We start from the raw sequence: 16,667 nt of genomic DNA, 5'->3' as shown, positions 1-16,667 counted from the left end.
GAGATCCGTGTGTCGAATCTGTTAAGGAGGATTCTGGACCACTATTGTCTCCATTGTGTTCAACCATTGGGAGGGTCTGTGGCAGAGACTTAACCCCACAATCGAGTTACATTCTGGCTGCCAGGCTTGTGAGAGAGGCCTGTCCAGGTGCGCTACATCCACTCCAGCTAGAGTAGTGAGACAGAATTTGTTGTTGAAAGCCGGGCTGTTTCCCATTTACATACACCTGGATCTGCTATTCTTCATTCCTACTATCTCTTCACTTTTCACCAAGTTCTATTGTTTTTACCCGGCTGGGTAATAAAAGCACAGAAAAGACACCTGTTGTGTGGACATTCCATTTAAAACCCTCTCATCAAGTACCCTAGACGGCGGAGAAACATGAGGTAACATGCCACCCAAAACAAACCAGCAGCTCCTTCGGAGGTAGTGCTACACGAGTCAGTACCAGTTTGCAAAATTGTATCACCTCTAATGTTGGGTGTCCAACTTAGACTTGTGGACTTGAATCATGTGTAGCGCCTGTGTACTTTCAGTTCAGGTGCTATTCCAAATTTAGAGGGGGATGAGAGGGTTAGTTAACTCTCATCCAGGTGATTTATGTAAATTAGGCCTCTGCTCTGGCTGGGCTGTACTGTTAGTTAATTCTGTGTTCCAGAGGTACCTTTCCACCTCGAGGGCGACAGGTGGCAGCAGTGGAGTTCAGTCAGGAGCGCCTCTTGCCAGCAGCCAATCGGGAGGGGTTTTCCCTCGCGGGGCATGCTGGGGGAGGGTACTTCTAGAGCGGACGCCATTTTGGGGGGTCTTTTTCTGGTTCTTGTTGCGGGTGCGGCACCCACCTTCAGAGAGTGCGCACATCACGGGCCCCGGCAATATGGCATACCAGCCCGGGGCGCACATGCTACGAGGTGTCCTTGGTTCCGGGACCATTCTGGCAAGGAGCAACTGAAGCTATGGTGGGACCCCAGTGATCTACTGGGTTCCCCAAACTTTGAAGAAGATCCCAAGCGAGTTGTGCTGTTCAGTGGGGAGTCGGTCTGAGGAGAGCTCGGAGGCAGGTGATCGAACAAGGCTTTGACAATCCACCGGGGATCAAGGTGACTGGACATTGACAGTTTGTTTGTTGGCAACCTGTCAGTCGGTGACCATTTGAAAGACTACCTGAGGGAGATTCAGGCACTAATGCTAATAAGGAGGATTTACCTCACGATCTACTTTCTGGAGAAAAGGGGCCTGTGGCAGAGGTTCCGTTCTGACCTTTAAGCCTACTAAGTCTGTGGCAGAGACTTATTTTCTCCTCAAGTTTCCGAGTGATATCCTGGCTGCCAGGTCGGTGTGAGAGGCCTATCCAGATACACTATACCCACTCCGGCTGGAGCGGCGACGAAGAAAAAGTGCCGCTAGAAGCAGGACTGCTTCTGTATTGTTTAAGCCTGAATCTGCTACTCTCCTTCTCTTCACCCATCTTTTTCCTATTCTACCTCAAGTTACTGTTTTGCCGTGTTGGGAAAAAAAAAAGCTACAAAGAAAAGACATCTGCTGCTTGGACATTCCGTCATTGCTCTCATCATCATCATTACCCCTAGACGCTCACAAAGGTAAAACACCATCCCTATTCTATCCAGGGGCTAGCGCTACACATATAAAATTATTAGAATCATTTTTACATTTTAGAATGAGGTGCCTCGAGATTGTCCATCATTTTTAAAGGGTGCCTTGACCGATAAAAAGGTTGAGTAACACTTGGCTAGAAAATTACATAAAATAACATAAGGTAGTATATAACATGGAGAACTTATAGGGACACATCAAAACTTGTCCTACTAGCAAATACATGAATCAGATGTAATATAGATAGTTTCAAAGTATGATTATGATGTCATTTCTATACATAATCATAGTGATCTGCTTTAATACACCTAATTTATTTGATATTAGGACACTTTTACATATGTACCTATAAGTTGACAATGTTTTATACTATGGTATGTTATTTTATTTCCTAGCCCTGATGAAGGGGGCGATGTGAAAGTGTTGACTTATGGTGGCGACTGTGCCCATCAAATGTAGCCACTGTGCCCATCAAATGCAGCCACTGTGCCATCAAAAGCTGCCACTGTGCCATCAAAAGCTGCCACTGTGCCATCAAATGCTGACACTGTGCCAAACGCTAAAACTTTACCAGCAAATGCTGCGACTGTGCCCATCAAATGCTGCGACTTTACCATCAAATGCTGCGACTGTGTCCATCAAATGCAGCCACTGTACCATCAAACGCAGCCACTGTGCCATCAAAAGCTGACACTGTGCCATCAAATACTGAAACTGTGCCCATCAAATGCTGCCACTGTGCACAACCCCTTTCCGTATGCTGCTGCTTGGAAGATGCTGGATGTATTGCTTGAAAGTAGGGGTCTGACCAGATGAGGGCTGAAGCGCTCCTGCAGCATCGAGAGGTGCGTGGGCCACATGAAATGCCCTTCGAGGGCCAGATTCGGCCTGCGGGCCTTGTGTTTGACACCTGTGCTCTAGTGTATAGAGAACAGCCTCCTGTTTTTTTTTTATTTCAAGCCTTAATCTAGCACAGGGATATGCAATTAGCGGACCTCCAGATGTTTCAAAACTACAAGTCCCATCATGCCTCTGGGTGTCATGCTTGTGGCTGTCGGTCTTGCTATGCCTCATGGGACTTGTAGTTCTGCAACAGCTGGAGGTCCGCTAATTGCATATCCCTGATCTAGTAGAAAAGGGGAACCTGGGGGGGGGGAGAAGCTAACTATAATGTAAAGTTGCCTCTGAAAACAGGTTATTTAAGATTACTAGTTTGGTTCTACAGTTCCCCCATACTTTTCTAGGTCCATCTATTCCACCCCAGGTTTCCTTGAGCAGTAGGCACACTGCTCACCAAGGAGTAGGTGTAGAAAGTCAATTAGGATTCCATCTGAGTTCTACCTGCAATTGAGCCTGCCTGGTTTCCCACCCACTAGTCCTAGGCGTTATTGAACCCTGTGAACAGTGGTACCAATGTGTTTTGTTTTTTTTGTGAACGTGGTGCAAAGGATTTCAATAGGACATGGCCCACCATATCCCAATGTAGGTAGGGATCAGACAACTCTTAAGCAACCGGCTACACCTGTTAAATCCGCACCATTTTTGTTGACCGTGCTGAGTGACCGTCCGGGAAGTATGCGTCACAGATGTTCCTATGTGATTCAGCAGATGCCATACATGGGGCTTCTAAGGTTTCCCTGACCTGGCTTAGTTTCCAGAGAGAATGCAATGTGAGCCCTTGACAGACTTTCACTTACCCTCAGGGATTGCTTCTAGGCTGTCAGTGTCTTGTATTTATCATTGATTCACCAGGCAGATAGAGAGTGTGACAATGCACTCAATCCTCTCCTGATCCTGCCTCCAAATCTGACTCACATAATTACTTTACCATTAACCTCTTGACCACCGCCCCATGTCAAAAAGACGTCCTCCTTTTTAAAGTTGAATATCTCGATAACGGCAGCAGCTGCTGCCACAACCGAGACATTCATCTTTTCAGGGGGCGGTGGTGTACACGATAACGGCGGTCTCCGCGGCGGATTCGCCGCGAGATCGCCGTTATCGGTGGCGGGAGAGGGCCCCGCCGCTCTCCGCCGCTTACCGGAGCCGTCGGTAGCAGCGGAGGGGATCGGATGTGTCCGGCAGCTGAGCGGGGACGGGACTGAAGGAGAAATCTCCTTCACCCGTCCTCATAGCTCTGCTGGGCGGAAGTGACGTCAAAACGTCAGTCCCGCCCAGCCTCTTAAAGAAACATTTTTTTTTTGTCATTTGAAAAAATTACATTTTTTTTTTTTTATTTATTTTTTTGCATTTAAGTCTAATTATGAGATCTGAGGTCTTTTTGACCCCAGATCTCATATTTAAGAGGACCTGTCATGCTTTTTTCTATTACAAGGGATGTTTACATTCCTTGTAATAGGAATAAAAGTGATCAATTTTTTTTATTTTATTTTTTTCAGTGTAAAAAATTATAAAACTAAATAAAAATAAATAAGAAAACCAAAAAATTTTTTTTTAAAGCGCCCCGTCCCGACGAGCTCGCGCGCAGAAGCAAACGCATACGCGAGTAGCGCCCGCATATGAAAACGGTATTCAAACCACACAAGTGAGGTATCGCCGCGATCGTTAGAGTGAGAGCAATAATTCTAGCCCTAGACCTACTCTGCAACTCAAAAAATGCAACCTGTAGAATTTTTTAAACGTCGCCTATCGAGATTTTTAAGGGTAAAAGTTTGACGCCATGCCACGAGCGGGCGCAATTTTTAAGCGTGACATGTTGGGTATCATTTTACTCGGCGTAACATTATCTTTCACAATATATAAAAAAATTGGGCAAAATGTATTGTTGTCTTATTTTTTAATTCAAAAAAGTGATTTTTATCCAAAAAAAGTGCGCTTGTAAGACCGCTGCGCAAATACGGTGTGACAAAAAGTATTGCAATGACTGCCATTTTATTCCCTAGGATGTCTGCTAAAAAAAAATATATAATGTTTGGGGGTTCTGATAAATTTTCTAGCAAAAAAATTGTGATTTTCACATGAAGGAGAGAAGTGCCAGAATTTACCTGGTGGGCAAGTGGTTAAAATGAATGTACTGTATGTATCCTAGACAATCAATTTCCATCTGGCTTGTTAGAACCTATTCAAGTATCATGTGATGTTACTTAAGTCAAATGTATATTTTCATTTATCTTTTCATTGAATTTTAAAATTCAAACCATCAAAGTACAACCGTTTTAACAACAATGTAGGATTAATGCCGCGTACACGCGATCGGAAATACCGACAGCAAAAGTCCGATGTGAGCTTTTGAATGGAAATTCCGACCGTGTGTATGCTCCATCGGACTTTTGCTGTCGGAATTTCCGGTCAACAAAAAATTCCAAAAATCGATTATCGAAAATGTCGAAAAAGACTATCGAAAAATCGTCTGTAGCAATTCCTGTACACACGACCGGATCTATCCGCTGGGATTGATCCGCTGATCAGTTCCAGCAGATAGATCCGGTCGTGTGTACGGCCCAGCGGACAAATCTCGGCGGATAAAAATCCAGCCGACGGATTATCCGCGGATAAAAATTTTGTAGCATGCTACAAAATCTATCCGCTGGAATCCAGTCCAGCGGATTGATCCGGTGGTCTGTACAGACTCACCGGATCAATCCGTCTGCTCCCCTCCTTCGCATGCGTCGTAATGATTCGACGCATGCGTGGAAGTACTTACCTTCCAGCGTCGCGCACGTCGCCGCGTCATCGTCGCGGCGACGGCGCGACACGTCACCACGGATGAATTCCGCGCGGATTTTGATCCGATGGTGTGTACAACCATCGGATCCAAATCCGGAGGAGGAATATCCGCTGGAAACGGTCCGGCGGACCGTTTCCAGCGGAGATCCCCTCGTGTGTACGGGGCCTAAGCATGCTCGGAAGCATTGAGCTTAATTTTCTCGGCTCGTCGTAGTGTTGTATGTCACCGCGTTCTTGACGGACTTTTGTGTGACCGTGTGTATGCAAGTCAAGCTTGAGCAGAATTCCAAGTTTTTTTTCTGATGGAAAATCCGATCGTGGGTACGGGGCATAAGGGTTCATTTACACTGTTGTGTTTTAACACACTCATTTGGACACACTAAAATGTGTGTCCCCATGATAAAGATAATCTTACAGGTAGTGGCAGAAGGGGTGCTGGACCCAATTGGCCTGTATTCAGAGGCTCACCACCAAGGATGGGGTCCACCCTAGGCAGTGCCAAACAAGGTCATCCAGCACCCAGGGCAAAGATGCCAAACTGCACCCCCCCCCCCCCCCTTTCATAATGTGTAAGCTTAGAAGATCCTATGCCCAACAGTCTCTCACTTGTCAAAATCACTGTGCAGCTCAGTTTTAACACTGGGCATATGCTTGTGTTGATAGCTCCCTACTCTGTTCTCGGCTCTCTCCTGGACACTTCTCCACTCTGCGACACGGGGCATGCTTTTTCTCCCTCTCCTCCTTCCTGCTAGTGCAGCTCCTGTGTGTCTGTGAACACTGCCACCTGCTTGTTATTACAAGAGTGCTGCACTGTCAGGAAGGAGGAGTAAGAACACAGCCACATCCCGGTCCTTTCCTCCTCTCCTTGCTTCTCCCAGCACTGGGCTGACAGGAGTAGTGGTGCCCTTGTCACTACTCCTGTCAGCCTTGTAACATAAGGAAAATGCCGCCATCCCTACAGTAAACCATTGCCAATGCCCTGCCCTGCCCCTAGGCATTCACCTGAGTAAAGAAATGCAAGTGCAATAGGTCAAAGGGAGTGCTAACTGAAAAAAAATCCTTGGGAGTCCAACGTCTTTATTGTTCAACTGGTTACAAAAGCAGACCAAAAGACATCAAATGTGTTTGGGTATTGTGTGGGTCCCCAAAATGAGTTGGCTATTTTTTGCCAACATTATTTTAACCAGTTGAACAATAAAGACTTTGGACTCCTAAAGATTTTTTTGACGCTCCCTTTGTTCTATTGCACTTGGCTGATGAAGAGAGTGTCTGTTCCCATCTCAGCACTCTGGCTATAAACAAGCCTTTGTCAATGGCTGTTAGTAATATTAAACGTTATTTTTTTCGTATTAAAAATGATCATGTCATACTTACCTGCTCTGTGCAATGGTATTGCACAGAGCAGCCCCAATACTCCTCTTCTTTGTTCCCCCACTGGAGCTCCTGACTCCTCCTGTCTGCCGAGTGCCCCCATAGCAAGCCACTTTCAATGGGGGCACTCGTGCTGGCTCGCTCCTGAACCTCCCTGTCTGTGTCTATTGACCGGCCTCCCACTTCCCCATCATAGAATTTGATTGACAGCAGCAGGAGCCAATGGTTTCCTCTGCTATCAATCTGTCCAGTGAGAAGGGAGAGAGCAGGAAGAGCCGCTGCTCTTCTGCATGCCGTTGGATCAAGATTGGGCTCTGGGAAATTTAAGGGGGCTGACGAGGGGGGGGGGTCTTCAGGCACAGAAGGTTTTTTAAAACTTTAACTTTAAAACAACTTTACCCTATCCACTCCAAATTCTAAATTCAAGAGATTGAAAACGCATATCAAAACGTATATGAACGCACAAAGGAAACACACATTGACAGATGACAACGCACCTGCTTAGCACAACAAAAAGCACACCTCTGCATGGATCTAAATGGGGCCCTAAAATGAAATAGGTTCTGCAGGAGGAAATGATGGAACAACAAAACAGTGGAAATAGCTAACTTTAGGGAGCAGCGCCCTCAGCAAGCAATCAAAATCTGTCTTGTTCAGGTCTGTCATCATTTAGGTGAAGTATAATTGGCTGCAGGGCCGTCTTTAAGGCAGGGCAAAAGGGACAGCTGCCCTGGGCCCTGTCATTGTTGTGGGGCCCAAAGCAGCTGCCTCATTCTTGCCAACTATCTTAGTTTAAATTCCCTTGTCCCTTGAAGTTTTAGTCTTGTGCTGTGTCCCGATATTTCAGTGTGAAGTGCTGCTACTAATGCTGCCCAGCTCTGCCCTATGGTTGTGTGCAGATGACTCACCTGCAGACCCTGTGTTTACAATGAAATAACTAGCATTCATATGTAAATACTGGCGGCCAGCAGCATTGATATGTAAATAAAGGCATCATTCATATGTATATAATGCTCCTCTGCAGTGAGAAGATGATGTGCTCTAACCTCTAGCAACCAATCAGTGAGCAGTATTACTGTAAAGTAATCTCTAGCAACCAATCAACAAGCAGAAATCATGTGCTGTAACCTCTAACAACCAGTCGGTAAGTGGTAATGATATGCTGTAAACCCTGGTGCTTTACGGTGGCTTCCCCTGCTTCTCCTCCCTCCTCCTCTTTCTTTGGCGGCCAATAGGATTGCTTCTCCTGTCAGCCAATCTGGTGATGGGTCTCAGGACCCGCTTCCTGATTGGCCGGGAGGAGAATCATGAAGACAATAGCGAATAATCATTCATTCGCTATTGTCACACAACTGAGCCCACCCTTTTTTGAAGCCTATCATTTATTTTAGAGCCTCTGGCTCTAATCACATTACTTTGGATACCATGCGTCCGCCTCCCTACATGTAGATTAGGGGGCTGGACGCATGGATTAGGGAGGCGGCGCCCCTTGCACTCTGCATTACGGTCCGCCAACGATTCTGCTACACGTCTTTGGTAAAAATAAAGAATCCCAATAAGTGTATATTAAAGCCGAGCTCCGCTGAAAAAAAAATATTAAAAGCCAGCAGCTACAAATACTGCAGCTGCTGACTTTTAATATTAGGACACTAATATTACCTGTCCTGGAGTCCAGCGCCGTCCGCAGCAGAGGACGAGCGATCGCTCGTCACTCTGCTGCCCCCCGCCATCCTCAGTGAGGGAACCAGGAAGTGAAGTGCTCCGGCTTCACTGCACGGTTCCCTACGGCGCATGCTTGAGTCGCGATGCGCCTGATGACTGGCTCCTGCTGTGTTCTGGGAGCCAAGTGTTCCCAGAACACAACGGGGAGGGGGGGGGAGGTGACGTCCTGCCTGCAGTCTGCCTGCAGACTGTGGCCGGAAGTGGGTGCAAATACCTGTCTTTAGACAGGTATCTTCACCCCCCTCCCCCCTGAAAGGTGTCAAATGTGACACCGGAGGGGGGAGGGTTCCGATCAGCGGGAGTTCCACTTTAGGGTGGAGCTCCGCTTTAATTGGTTTGTGTGAAAGTTATAACGCCTACAAACTATGGGATATACAGTATATTTGAAAGTTGACCAATCCTGATGTACTGACCTATCTCATTTCTTGAGGCCCTAAAATGCCAGGACAGTACAAATATCCCCCATTTGACCCCTTTTTTGAAAAGTAGACAGTCCAAGGTATTCAGTAAGAGGCATGGCAGGTTTTTTGAAGTTTTTTGTTCCAATTTTGGGAAAATGAAGAAATTATATAAAATTGACACCTTCAGGGCCCTGCTAAATTTGGAAGGCCAACCGGGAGAAGATGGTAGAGTCTGTGACCGGCGGGAGCGCTGATGGTGCAGTGATAGAGAGATTACTAGCCAGGTAAGTCGGCTATAATGTGCTAACATCCTGTGCATACTAGCACATTATAGCAAAAAGCTTGTGGGGCCGAACTGATTATTATTTTTTTGTACGGGTTTACGTCTTTTTGGAATGGCAGTACAATGTGGTACGTGTGTTGTGATAATACACGCTAAAATGCTGGTGTTACCACAACACATAGATTTGACTTTGCACACCTTATGGTTTCATGCATCTGGAATGTATTTACTCAATTTAAACTGAAAGTACAATTGGGCTTTAATGTAATTTTCATTACAATCATACCTGGTGATCCTGCCATAAAGGTTCTTTGTCCAGGCACATCCTGTATGAGGGTTGACAATGCTCTGTTCCTATCTACCAAATGTCTTCCTTCAGGTTACTTTAACACTGCAGCACCTGGCGGCCAAAGAAGGGGTTAAAAGCGCACATGCTGCAGCGCTTCCAAAACGCTTTTCAGGCGCTTTTGAAGTCCTGCCCATTCATTTCAATGGGCAACTTCCTTTAACCACTTCCTTACTGGGCACTTAAACCCCTTCCTGACCAGAGGACTTTTTGCGATTCGGCACTGCGTCGCTTTAACTGACAATTGCGCGGTCGTGCAACGTGGCTCCCAAACAAAATTAACGTCCTTTTTTCCCCACAAATAGAGCTTTCTTTTGGTGGTATTTGATCACCTCTGCGGTTTTTATTTTTTGCGCTATAAACAAAAATAGAGCGACAATTTTGAAAAAAAATAAAATATTTTTACTTTGTTGCTATAATAAATACAGGGAGTGCAGAATTATTAGGCAAGTTGTATTTTTGAGGATTAATTTTATTATTGAACAACAACCATGTTCTCAATGAACCCAAAAAACTCATTAATATCAAAGCTGAATATTTTTGGAAGTAGTTTTTAGTTTGTTTTTAGTTTTAGCTATTTTAGGGGGATATATGTGTGTGCAGGTGACTATTACTGTGCATAATTATTAGGCAACTTAACAAAAAAAAACATATACCCATTTCAATTATTTATTTTTACCAGTGAAACCAATATAACATCTCAACATTCACAAATATACATTTCTGACATTCAAAAACAAATCAGTGACCAATATAGCCACCTTTCTTTGCATGGACACTCAAAAGCCTGCCATCCATGGATTCTGTCAGTGTTTTGATCTGTTCACCATCAACATTGCGTGCAGCAGCAACCACAGCCTCCCAGACACTGTTCAGAGAGGTGTACTGTTTTCCCTCCTTGTAAATCTCACATTTGATGATGGACCACAGGTTCTCAATGGGGTTCAGATCAGGTGAACAAGGAGGCCATGTCATTAGTTTTTCTTCTTTTATACCCTTTCTTGCCAGCCACGCTGTGGAGTACTTGGACGCGTGTGATGGAGCATTGTCCTGCATGAAAATCATGTTTTTCTTGAAGGATGCAGACTTCTTCCTGTACCACTGCTTGAAGAAGGTGTCTTCCAGAAACTGGCAGTAGGACTGGGAGTTGAGCTTGACTCCATCCTCAACCCGAAAAGGCCCCACAAGCTCATCTTTGATGATACCAGAAACCAGTACTCCACCTCCACCTTGCTGGCGTCTGAGTCGGACTGGAGCTCTCTGCCCTTTACCAATCCAGCCACGGGCCCATCCATCTGGCCCATCAAGACTCACTCTCATTTCATCAGTCCATAAAACCTTAGAAAAATCAGTCTTGAGATATTTCTTGGCCCAGTCTTGACGTTTCAGCTTGTGTGTCTTGTTCAGTGGTGGTCGTCTTTCAGCCTTTCTTACCTTGTACAAGAGACACGGATCCGTCTCCTCTCTCCCCTGACAGCACCGCTGTCTGCGAGAGCCGGGAATGAGAGATGATCTCATATGTAAACATATGAGATCATCTCTCATTGGCCGCACAGATCGCCTAGGAAACGGCCGCTCCGATTGGCCGTTCACGGCGATCTGTGACTGGCTGTGTCCAAGGGACACGGCCAGCACAGCAGTTCCCCGCTGCGCGCTCGGGAGCGCGCGCGGGGAACGTGCAAAGGGGAGGCCGTAAAAACACGGCCTGTTAGAGATTGGGAGCCGCGCTGAGGCCGTACAAAGTCGTACGGCCGTCAGCAAGTGGTTAAAGATGCTGCTTGCAGGACTTTTCCTAACGTCCTGCAAGAGCACCGCCCCAAGGTTAAAAGTCACACTGAAATGAATGGGAGGTGGTTTTCAGGCATCTTTAGAGGCTATTTCTAGCGCTAAAATGCATGAAAACCGCCTCAGTGTGACACTGGTCTTAATGTCACCCTGTCATCAGGCTTCTAATAGTGGCTGTATTAACACACATAATGCAAGCATGGTCCACTGTTGTCGTTATCTGGAAACCTGCCCTGAATAGTGCCATGCATTCATCGCCAGAGTACATGTAGACAAGAAGTGACTGCAAAGCGGGTGCAGTAGATCAGCAGCACTAAGATACAATAGACAAAGAAGAGTGGAAATATTTATTTTTTATTTATTCTTTGTTTATGACACACAGAGCTTTGGAAAACGAAATGACATTAAGTCTCGGTTTGTATTTATTTTAAGGCTCCGTTTTTGCATGTTTTGTTTGCAATGAATAGGCCTCCCTGTGCTCAAAAAAGCACCAAAGAAGTGCAAGCATCTTTTTTTTTTTTTAAGCTAAAACAAAGTGCATAGTGCTTTGCTATGTGTGTTAGCAAGGTGCATTTGAATGCTATTATGAATTAATGGCACTGTTTTTCAAAACTGCACCAAAAACGTAGGTCCCTATTGAAATGAATAGAAAACGCTGCAAAAATGCATCAAAAATACACCTGTGTTGCTTTTTTGAGTCACATGTCCACGCTTCACAGGTGCATGTTGGGTAATAGGCACCCAAGAAATGCACTGGAAATGCATCAAAAACGCATATGCGTTTTTTGCCGCGTTTTATTTTTCTTCAGCAGAGCAGTGTCAAAGCAGCCTAAGCTTTCACATCACTATCTCATGATTTTGTTATTATTACGTTGATTGCGTTGATTTTTGGTAAAATTATTTTTATTGTGCCTAATCTAGTGCCTAATCTACACCATTATTCAGATTTGTATTTAAAGTTGCAAGCAGAGACAACAAATGTCCTCCAAAAAAGAATGCTGACGGCGGATTTAACCCCCCCCCCCCCCCCCCCCCGCTGCCCGAGCAAAACTAAAATATCAGTTCTGGGTGGAGTTGACCTTTAAAAAGCGTTAGATGACCTCCATTCGCTCCCTACCTTATCACATACAGTCATGTCCCTACCCCGGTAATGCAAAGGAGTGGCATCAATTTCACCCAGACCTATATGGTCCTGTCTGGCCATGAAGGAGAAGGACAGAGGCAGACAGGCTGCTCTATCTATCTATCTATCTATCTATCTATATCTATCTATATATATATATCTATATATATATACACACATGCATAGATTGCAGTCAGCAGCCTTGCATACATCCAGTGTCTATTAATAATACAGACACACAGCAACATCCAGGCTCAGAGTGACAGCCTTCTTTGCAGCGCTGGGATTTGGGACCCCTGGGTGTTCATACAAGGGAGGGGTAGGGTGGTTTAAAGCCGTAAATGGCTGGTTTATTGAAGAAAGGAGGAGGTGGAGGGGGACATTGGATACAAGCAATTAAACGGGGCACTCCCTAGTGCCTGCCCTTTGCAAACTGTCACTCCAGCTGCCAGTGTTTGCATGCAATAAAAAATCCTTTTTTTTGCACCTAAAATGTTACAGGCGTTGCGCTGTGGAGGGTGAAAAGCGGTGCGTTATGTTTGTGGAATTTAGATTCTGAAGTGTAGTCTAAATTGGAAAGAGCAAATCTCATTCTGCATCTCAGCCATTGGATTGTGCAGATGTGCTGCTGTCATTGGCTAGCAAGAGACTCTCTTCTTCCCCCTCCTCCCATCCCTCTTTCTCTCCCTCTCCCTCTCTCCTTCTCTCCTCCCTGCTTGCATGGCCTTTGTAGCTATACAGCAATGTGTCTTCTTCACCTAACCTGGGGACTTGGATTCCTGCACTGTCCCTGTCCATCACCCACAGACCCCCAGACCAAGAAGCCCCCTCCTCCTCCCTTGCCACATACAAGCCGGCTGCCTTGTTCTGCAAACTGACACCGCTATCCTTATCCCTAATAAGATCACACAGGTCCTTGGTTCCCCTCTATAGGGGTGATCGGTTTCTGTGTGCACCCCCCCATCTTCTCATTAGATGACTCCTCAACCCTTAAGGTGAGACAAGGACAGATGTCACCAGCCGCTGTCTCCAGCTTCGGGTCCACACACAATGGATTTCTAAACATGATGAGGAATGGCTGATTATTTTTGAATGTTTGCACAGATGCTGTGATCTTTGCACAATGGTGGATATTCTGAGTCTTTGTCCCTTTAAATGACTACTTTTCTGCAGGACTCCATCGTTTGCATTGGCTTTTTTTTTGCGTTGATGTTGCATTTTCCCAAGGTTGGTTATTGGTCGGTTGATATGCTTTCGGCTTCCTTTGAGATATTAGGGTTAGCTCTTAAGGTGGACCATCTTCCTAGCGTTTCTGCTGGAGGAAGCCTGCGGATGGCACTTTGGATTGGCACTTTGGATTAAGTGACTCTGGCACACCATGGGTGATCCGTCGACAGGTCGGTGATCTCTGTCATCTCAAGTGACCTCGACGCATGGTTACATCCCACACTGTCTGGTCTGAGGCAGTGGTGAGGGGCAGAAGGACTTGACAGACCCCCTCGACCACCTCAGTTTCCTATATCATTACACTGGATTTCCTTGACCACAAGGCAAGGATGAGGAGCAGCCGACGATGATGATGTTTGATACTCCGGTGAGTTGTGTTGATTTAAAGTGTACATTTGGTATTGCTGAGTTTATTTATTTAGATGTATTTTATGCATAAATCCAAATTGTTGATTCTCGACTTGATCGTTGGTTCGTTGGCTCTGGCTGCCATTTTCAATTGGCTGTCTTTAGTTTTAATATTGTTCAAGTCACTGACTTGGAACAAGCACGCAGATTAGGAAGTCGGAGTCAAGTCCTGATCTGCATACTTGTGCAAGGTATGTGTCTCTGAAAGAGATGAAGCTATTGGATCCGTTTGACATCGAAACAACTAGTATTTTCTATAGGTAAGGTCAGCAATGGCAGCCTTGTTGCCCCAGTACAGGTTTCCTTTGAAGCGGTAAGTCAGAGCCTATCATCTCCATTAAGCAGGTGCAAGGTGTGCATCAGCGAGCCTCCTCCTACCTTGAACCATGGAGCGAACTTCATGATTTCCTTGACTTTTCCATTAGGCAAGGCAAGGGCAACCCTTTCCGGAGGCTCAGGATTTCCCCATCCATCAGGGCTTACATGTGGGCAGTGATAGGAGAAAATACTATGTGAGCAAAGAATTCGTATAATATCATTAGGGGCACCAGTCTGCCATTGATAATATTCAAAACATTAAACCTTTGCTCACATTGTCTGGCCCTGATGAAGGCTAATTGTGAGCCCACGAAACATATTGGCTTTATCTACTGATCTTTTATCAAGATTAATAGTTAAAAATCTTTATTGGATTTATAAAGTTCCATCACTGTCCTCCTTTACACTATCTTTGGACTGCTCTGTAGACCCATAGGGATGAATACCTTGTATGACCGAATCTGCCTCTTAAAACAGAACTGAACCTGCTGATTTAACAGTTTCCCACAACAGTTACATTCAAGGCATGCCATGAATTATAATTACTACAGTATTAGTGTGCTTATGTTAGCTCTCAACCAAACTGTCAAGACATCAAATGGCTGGCTTCATAGCTGATCACATGTGCAGCACCATGGAAACTGCAACTCAAACAGAGGCTAAGATGGCCGCTTCCTTAACTGTAAAGAATAGGAGGGATTAGTTCTCCTTAAAGACTGGAAATGACATCAGATTGTATTTGCATTTGGGTCTAATATTCCACCAACACCCATTTGACTTTTCCCTTGACTTTCAGCCCTGGCCTTCCCCTATCTGCATCCCACAATTTGCAGGCAGATAGGATTTGAATAGTCACAGGTTCACTTTAATGCCTCTCACACACGATCGCGATTCCCGAAGAGAAAAGTGCGATGTGAGCTTTTTTTCGCAAATTCTGACCTAGTGTATGCTCCATCGCACTTTTTCTGTCCAGCCAAGAAAAGATTAAGAGCAGGATCTCAATTTTCGTGACACGAAAAATTCCTGTCGCGAATCGCTTGTATGCATTTAAGACGCGACAAAAAACGTGCATGCTAAGAATCAAGCAGAAGATCCGAACTGCCTATTGAACTTCATTGATCTCAGCTCGTCGTACGTGTTGTACGTCACTGCGTTCTTGACGTTTGGAATTTCAGACAAGATTAGTGTGACCGTGTGTATGCAAGACAAATTTCAGCCGTTTTCCTGCTGAAAAAAAAAATGTGGTTTTCTTGTCGGAAATCGAGATTGTGTGTACAGGGCATAAGAGAAGTACAGAATGACTGAAGTTAGAAGGATTATGGAACTGTAGCTTGGCCTTCAGAGAAGAATCTTTATGTATGTATTTATTGAATGTAATTAATTTAATTTAAATACAGAATAATATAAGCACCTGAACCTATCTATATATTATCTGCATATAATTCTCATATATATTATCTGCATATACGGTAATTCTCATATGGGGAGAGGAAATTTTATAGTAAGAGCCAATCGGGTTCTTCTATAATACACAGTGCTCTCAGTCTAACAGTGGAACCTTGTTGACAGGTGCAAAAGAGAGCAGAGGGGTGACCTCATCAGTGTGGGGATGCCCTTTTAGTAGCCAATCAGCAGGCTGGGGGCAGGTCGGTGACCATGCTGTATTTCTTAACAGCTGTGCTGTCTGAAGGACGAAATTCACAAGACTCACTGAACAGAATTACGTATCTACTGACATTTAACCTGCATTGAGGCAGGGATGAAGACATATGATCGGAAAATTCTGACAGCAAAAGTCCGATGTGAGCTTTTGAATGTAAATTCCAACCGTGTGCATGCTCCATCGGACTTTTGCTGTCGGAATTTCCGCCAGGAAAAGATTGAGAGCTGGTTCTTAAATTTTCAGACAAAATCAATTCCTATCGGAAAATCCGATCATCTGTAGCAATTCTGACGCGCAAAATTTTCGACGCATGCTCGCAAACAATTTGACGCATGCTCGGAAGCATTGAACTTCATTTTCTCGGCTCGTCGTAGTGTTGTACGACACCGCGTTCTTGACAGACGAAAGTTCAGGGAACTTTTGTGTGACCGTGTGTATGCAAGCCAAGCTGGAGTGGAATTCCGTCGGAAAATCCGATCGTGTGTACGCGGCATTAGGGAATAATGGTTAGTGTCACAGACCACAGTTCCCCCCCACCTTCCTCTTTGCAAAAATATGGAACACCAGGGGTAGTGCACATTGCATGGCCATACATGGCAAGGCCAGGGTAACAGATTTTTTAATGAAGATACAATGATGTATTTAATTTTTATCTGCTGAGGCTAGGAGGGATTCAGTGTTGATGGATTGATTGATTGGGCTGCATTTACCTTTTGCCTAGG

The 16,667-nt window shown here is 45.1% G+C and overlaps 1 protein-coding gene across 1 annotated transcript in view; it reads left to right on the top strand.

The window, feature by feature from the left end:
- The first annotated feature begins 13,030 nt into the window (after positions 1 to 13,030).
- Positions 13,031 to 16,667, top strand: part of RALGDS (ral guanine nucleotide dissociation stimulator) — a 225,285-nt gene continuing 221,648 nt past the window's right edge. The window contains exon 1 of the mRNA XM_040324446.1: positions 13,031 to 13,923. Coding sequence (XP_040180380.1) covers positions 13,903 to 13,923 — 21 coding nt within the window. The 5' untranslated portion in view covers positions 13,031 to 13,902. The remainder of the gene's footprint in view (positions 13,924 to 16,667) is intronic.

Source organism: Rana temporaria, chromosome 9, assembly GCF_905171775.1.
Source record: "Rana temporaria chromosome 9, aRanTem1.1, whole genome shotgun sequence".
In the NCBI taxonomy this organism is placed as follows: domain Eukaryota; kingdom Metazoa; phylum Chordata; class Amphibia; order Anura; family Ranidae; genus Rana; species Rana temporaria.
The sequence above is the reverse complement of the archived record's forward strand: the minus strand, read 5'-3'. Positions and strand labels throughout refer to the sequence as shown.